Source organism: Microtus ochrogaster, chromosome 1 (assembly GCF_000317375.1).
Source record: "Microtus ochrogaster isolate Prairie Vole_2 chromosome 1, MicOch1.0, whole genome shotgun sequence".
NCBI lineage: Eukaryota > Metazoa > Chordata > Mammalia > Rodentia > Cricetidae > Microtus > Microtus ochrogaster.
The window spans coordinates 81726685-81733828 of NC_022009.1; the positions used below are offsets into that span (position 1 = coordinate 81726685).

General features: G+C 40.7%; 1 protein-coding gene across 1 annotated transcript in view; it reads right to left on the bottom strand.

Annotated features, from left to right (window-relative positions):
• Nampt (nicotinamide phosphoribosyltransferase) overlaps positions 1-7144 on the bottom strand; it is a 38632-nt gene that overhangs the window by 13611 nt on the left and 17877 nt on the right. The window contains exons 3-5 of the mRNA XM_026778837.1: positions 4344-4500; positions 2221-2324; positions 852-980 (exon numbers count right to left, since the gene is read on the bottom strand). Coding sequence (XP_026634638.1) covers positions 852-980; positions 2221-2324; positions 4344-4500 — 390 coding nt within the window. The remainder of the gene's footprint in view (positions 1-851; positions 981-2220; positions 2325-4343; positions 4501-7144) is intronic.

The following is a 7144-nucleotide window of genomic DNA, read 5'->3' on the forward strand; positions in this document are numbered from 1 at the left end:
CATCGCCCGGCATAATAAATTATTTTTGTCACTACTGAAATGCTGACGTTAGCCACATAAACAGCACCCAGCGACTTGGTCCCTTCCTCCACAGATGACCAGTGCAGCTTCCACCAGGAAGCTTGAGATTACATCATCATCATCAAAATTACTGGCACTGTGACAACATGGAGCCACTCAGAGATACACGTAAGGAAACCCAAAATACCTACTACATATGTGCCCTTCTTTTAGATTTAGAAATCAAACAGTAAGAACATAGAATGTCTGTTTTTAGATTAGAAGCTGAAAAATCCATTGAAAGATCAGTGAATGAACTGGAACAGAATGTCTACCAGAAGTCTGCATGGTTAAAACGGAACTGGGCAACTTTTGCTCTAAGCTAGTATACACGGAGACTGCCAATGGGTCAGCTGGCCTGGAGCAGCAGCTGTTTGGGAGGCCAAGGCAGGAGGACAGCCACTTCCAGACCTGTCTGGACAACTCGGTGAGACCTCACTTCAAGAATTTTCTTGATAAAAGGGCTGGAGGTGTAATTTAGTGGAAGGGTTGTCTAGTGTGCACTATGCCCTGGATTCTGGTCCCAGCAGTGCCAAAAGAAACAAAAGGAATTATAAGACCAATGTCAACGGAGCTCAGTCACTTGATTTATAGGCTCTCGTAAGATCACACTTCATCAGAAGGACAGGAAAGACACTGCGTTCAAATATCACTCACTGATGAGGGAGCCGAGACAGGAGTGAGTGCAGATTACACAGCCTTACCAGTGACAGCAAGCTTCCAGGACCCAGTGGTCTTTATGCTCAATCACCACTTAAACAAGATTCCGAATAAAAGCCAAACCCACTCACCTCAATCCAGTTGGTGAGCCAGTAGCACTCAGGGTCTGTGTTCTCCACAGTGAACAGCACATTCCCTCTGGGGATGACAGAGCCCTCAGGAACAGCCTTTACTTCAATTGGGAGATGACCATCGTATTTCTGGCAGGAGGCAACAGCAACAATATTTACTCATTCAACAGGTGCCTGTTATGCCAGTTTTTTTTTTTTACATTTTATGAAAGCTAAATTTCTACCACTGCAGAAAGTATAGATGTCGTTAAATCATTAGCAATAATCTAGTTAGTCAGAGTATCCCACAGCTTCTAAAGTGAGTCAGAATGAGTAACTTAGGCACCAATCCAGCTCCTAAGTTCATGTTGTTACCTCTATAAACACCTACCACTTTGATCAACACTGATCAAAACAGCATTTCCCTGACTTGTTCAGAAAAAGAGAAATTTCATTCTACCATACTATCTTACAACTTGTTCCACACAGGTTATTTTCATACATGAAAAAGAAAGAAAGATTAAAGGCTAGTGTGCAAGAACACACAAAGCAAAGGAGATCACTACAGAGGAATTTTAAGTAAGACTTATCTTTTTCCTGGCAAGTAGACATTTAAAGCCACGAAGACCCCGACATTCAATGACCAAGTCTAAGTCACTGCCCTGATAACCTCATGTGAACACTTGGTTCTCAGTGCTGGGACTGCTAGGGAATTTGTATGCTCAGTACATGATAGCAGAGTGAAGAGCAGGGCTGAACTCACTCAAGGAGCTGCACCACACTATTCTACTTGCTGAGAGGAGGATCCCAGAATTATGTTGTGATAAACTCATAGCATCTACTTTCAACTTGAGGAAGTTAGAAATAACTTATGAAACTGCCAAGTAACGCTATCCTTTAAAAATTATTAGTGTCTCTCCATTTTAAGGTATATTTTCCAGAAATGTATTAAATTACCTCTCAAAAAGTGAGTTAAATTCTAAGTCACTTACTAGCATATTGCTCAGGACCACTATAAACTCTGTTTATTTTAGATTCTGTCGCCTTAGTAAAAGGTTTCCAAACATATTCTTGGGTCTTAGTTTTTTCTAAAATCTTACTTTATGCAGTGTAACAATTAACAAATTATTTTCATCAACGCTGAAATGCTGATGTTAGCTATGTAAACGGCACCTGGTGACCTGCTGTTTTATTGCTGCTTGTTAGTGATTGACACTACAGAGGAAAAGCAAATGTTACCTAGCTTTTGTAAGAATATCTTTAAAAATAACTATTATATTCAGATCATCAACAAAAAGCTTTATAGTTGAATTTTCTATTCAAATTCCACGGCAAGAAATTTTGATTTAAACAAAAACCAAAACAGGTAAGAAGTGACAGCCATTTGTACCTCAAGAATGTAGTTCCATCCCCTTTCATTAAAGACATCATCTTGGAAATGTTCTTTGTACACTTCTTTGGCCTCCTGGATTTTTTCTTTGGTCACTACCTTACCTGGAAGGACACACAGGTCTTGTTTACACTCTGTGACTTGCTGAGTCACCACAGCAATGCCGTCAGCTCTCTCACCCCTTATGATAGGAAAGCAGAGAGGATGAACGAGATTCACCCATCAAGAGCAGATTCAGAAAGGAAACCTGTACCTCCAAGAGCTCACCCTCACCATAACTGTTCATTATTTTACAAGCACAGGAGCAGCCAAACACAGCGGCTCACACTCATAAATCAAGGACTCGGGGAGCCAAAGCAGCCTCAATTACATGGTGAGGCTCTGTCTTCAAAAAGTAAAACAAGCAAGCAGCTAGAATAGAAAATCACTTGCACACCATCAAAACAAACAAAACCAAACGGCAGTGCTCTTTAGATAGTCTTTAAATCTCTTCTTCTCTGTAAAATGAGGATAAGGGTACAGAACCTAGTTACAGGACGATACACAGCTATTTAGAAAACACGGCCTAGAGCAGTTTTGTAAACTACTGATAAGGACATATAATTTAGTGAGGTAGTTTTATAAAATTTTGGCAACAGTAAAAACTTCTGAATCTACAAGAGCCATAAGTTAATTCAAAACCAAACAGGTAATGAATTCAAGGGTTTTTTTAAAATTTTTATTTTTGGCAGTGTTCACCTGTATTGGATCATGCAACTTCATCCATCTGGGTCTGAACACACACACATGTGCACTTTGCACTGTACACGGCATCACCATGTCAAGTCAACAAATGCTGTAAGTACTATAAAGTTATTTTTTTAAGTCAGAAAATGTTTGTATATCTATTTTTATATACTTACATACTCAGAATTGTGCAAAAAAAATCCCTCAAGAAGGGATTGCCAATGGCAATGGTTTAAGAAGCCCCATTCTAACAGGCAATCGATACACACACACCCCTATAATAACTTACAAAGTTACAGAAATAAATATTCTCTATGTTTAGAAACCAGTATCAATTGCTGTATTTAAGACCCTGTGCACTCTCCTTCCATACAGCAGGACCTTTACACCTCACTGGGTTTTCAGTAATGCAGCAAGTCTGCTCTATGTGACCTTAAAATAGCTATCATTTGTGTAAAATTAAGCTTAACCTGTATTCAACTGAAATTGTTTTTGCTTTAAAAATTAAAAATTTCCAAAAGTGTAAGGTCTTTGGAACTGGTTTCCTGCGTAGAAACTTCACTACAAAATATACTATAAATGATCTCAGCAAACAGCCAATCCACCCCTGAAAATTACCGGGAGGATTTTCGTGTTTAAAATGCATTTTAAAATTAAACCCACTATTGTAAACAGTTTTGAAAAATAAAACTGTAAGATATATCTAAAGCAATATAAAAATATTCTAGTTAAATCTACGTAATTCAAAATGATTTTCCAGATCAAAAACAAACCTCTTGCCCTGGGTCAATGGCTCAGTCTATCAGTAAATGAGAATGGCTTCTGAACATTACTGCCCTAAACTTTCTTTGGAAAATCATCAGTTTCAGAAAACCTTTCTTTAACTTAAAACATCCAATGCAAACACCAAATTCTAAGTCTTAGTGCATTCACAGAAACAGGTCATAATTTTTTTTCTTTTTGGATTTTCGAGACAGGGTTTCTCTGTAGCTTTTTGGTTCCTATCCTGGAACTAGCTCTTGTAGACCAGGCTGGCCTCGAACTCACAGAGATCAGCCTGCCTCTGCTGGGATTAAAGGTGTGCGCCACCACCGCCCGGCATAATTTTTAAAAGGCAGCATAGTGGTAGTTCACCAATTATAAACACTTGGGAGGCTGGGGAACTGCCATGATTTTGAGGACAGCCTGAGCAACTCCTTGTGTTTAAGGCCAGCCTAGGCTACAAAGTAAGGCCGTGTCTCAAACAAAAGAAAACAACTCCTAAAGTGGTGATCAAATATAATGAAATATCAAAATTAGGTTACTTGAAAAGTTACTTCACAGAACAGAACATAATACAGAAAAAAATAGGAAGTCACATGAAAGCAGTGTTTTAAATGTACGAGGAAAAGCAATACCTTTTAAGTACTTATTAAGAATGTACTGCAACCCATAAAACACTGTTTCCTCGTATTTCACCTTCCTTACTTTGGAGTTTTCTATCTTCTTTTCACGGCATTCAAAGTAGGAATAAACTTTGCTTGTGTTGGGAGGGTATTGTTTATAGTGAGTAACCTACAAAAAGAAAGACACCTTCATTAGGAAACACTAAGAGGAGATTAAAGCACAACAGACAAGTCTTCAGTTTATCTCCAATCAGACGGTTTCTTACTTGCTATTGATCAACCTACCCACGCTGGCCACACAGAACAAGAGACTATGATCCTGCTAATAATTCCTTATCTTACCATCAAAACAAAAGTGACCGAAGAGATTAGACCTAAGTATGTTCAAAGCCATAGGGTTGAGCGGATCTCACTTGATCTTGGGGTGCAGTCCTTTTCAGTCTGAGACACACACCTTATCGAACAAACCAAGGAAACAATTCAGGCAGGCTGTGTACGTACTTGTTTTTGCTTTGTGAAAGGTTTGAGACTGGTGGTACTTCAGATATGGGGTTCTAGAGTACGTGGCTGTATTTGTATTTTGGGGCTAGGACCTGTCTACCTGAGAGAAATACTTTCACCTTTTTTGTGTGTTTGTGTGGTCTGTGTGTATGTGCATGCATGCATATGGAGGCCAGAGGTGGATTTCAGTTCTGCCTTCGTCATATCCGTTTTATTTTTGAGACAGGATCTCTCATCAAACCTAGAGTGCACCAGTTTGGTTAGACCAGCTGGCCAGCAGGCCCGGGGTCTTTGCATCACTGCACTGTAGGCACGTGCCAACATGGCTGCTTTTCACGTCAGGCGCTACAGATCAAGCTCAGGTCCTCGGGCCTGTGCAGTGGGCACTTTACTGACTGGGCCATCTAGAATTCTGGCCCAGATTCTGACTGTGACCGGGTTTTGGAATTTTGCCCCTGTGACACCCACGCTCAAGAAGTCCTAATTTTGGATCAGGAATGCTCAGTCTATTCCACAACTATCTAATGTGCCAAGCATGGCCAGTCAACGTCTTCTCAGAAGCCGCTTCTTTTAGTAACTATGAGGGTGAGCTCGGCTGCCATGGTGTCTACAGAAACCTGGACGAAAGCACAGCAGCAGCAAGTGAAATAGCAAACAGAAAGCCTGTTTTAGGTGCTGGGATGGTTGACCTGAGATCAACCCTGGGACACACGTGGTAGGTGAGGACAGATTCCTCCAGGTCACTGACCTCCACAGGAGCACCATGTACACGTCCCTACACACAGATACAAAATGTAGTGAGACATTTAAAAACATAAACGGAACCTCCCGTTTCGTTATTTCTCAAACTGCCTCCTGACTGAATAGTATGTTCCTACTAGATCTTATGTATGAGTTTAAAAACATGAAATTTTTGTTTTTAAATTCAGCCTGAGGAACGTTCAGCATCCACTAGAGCTCCAGTTTTACTGTAGTGTTTTTGTCACTCTAAGGCGAATGTATAAATAAGGCATTTATTTTAAAATTTACAAATTTATTTATAAATAAACGACTAGGAGTAGTGTGTGTCTGTAATGTTAAGGACAGAAAAACGTTCAAATGTAAGGTACAGGGTAAATGACAGCCATGGTAGCCAAGTGTCAAACGTGTCGGGGTCCACACCGTGTCTCCTCATTTCAAGTTTAGGAAAGTCAGTGTTTCTCTGGCTGTAGAATGTCGATCTCAGAGAACTTGGCTCTATCTACAGAATCTTTGTAGCTTAGCATTAGCATTCTAAAATAAATACATGTCCACTGCCACTTCTGAACGACCATTCTCTGTGTGTCGTTCCCAGCAAATCAGGCTTGGAGCTCCCCTTCTGCAGCACACAGGCAAACGTGTGTGTGTGTGTGTGTAAACCTCTAGAGTAACGTGGGCTTTGAGGGCCTGAGTCCTGCAGAGGGCTGCAGCTTCTTGTTAGGCACAGATAAAAAAACAACAAAAACAAACCCTTTACAATAAAAGGCACAGGGCATCCTGAGCGAAACGCAGACACCCTGGACTTTAAAGTTTGGAGCCCAGGGACTGACTCATCACTGTCAGTTTAAGGAACGCCACAAAAAAAAAAAAAAAAAAAAAAAAAAAAAAACAAGGGAGAAAGCTAATACAGTAATTAAAGCTATTAATCCACCACAATGAAAAAAAAAAGAAAAAAGAAGCACTGAAGTTAGGTATATTTATAAATATTTCAGTAATAGTTAAGCTTGCTAGGAAAAAAAAGATAACCGAACTTAAAATATATCCAAGATGTATGTAAAAACAATAGCATAAGACTTACAACATAGGGATTCCAATTCTTTTAGAGAAACCTAGGCATTGAGGTGGGAGAAAAGTAAAACTGCACACAGGACTGGATGACACAGTGCATCCAGGGTCACAGCTGTTTCTCACAGCACCCACCCTGACCCGAGTAAGTTCTGACCCACAGTTCAAGTACTTCAGTGTCTTCTACCAGAATGGACAAGTCCGTAGGCTTTGGATGGGTCAGTGGATACACACTTGCTGCATAAGCCTGAGGAGCACTGGACCCCCAGCACCCACCAAGTGCAGGCAGGTGTGGTGGCCCAACTGCAGCCCAGCACTGGGAGGTGCAGACAGGGTCCACAGAACACACCAGCTTGCTCCGACTAGCCAAGTCATTGAGCTCTCCGTACAGGGGAGACCCAACCTCAATGTGCTATTCTGTAGAACTGAAGAAGATATCAGACATTAATATCTGGCCTACAGACAATACCTTATGAACAGAAAGCCCAGAAGCATGCGCGCGCGCGCGC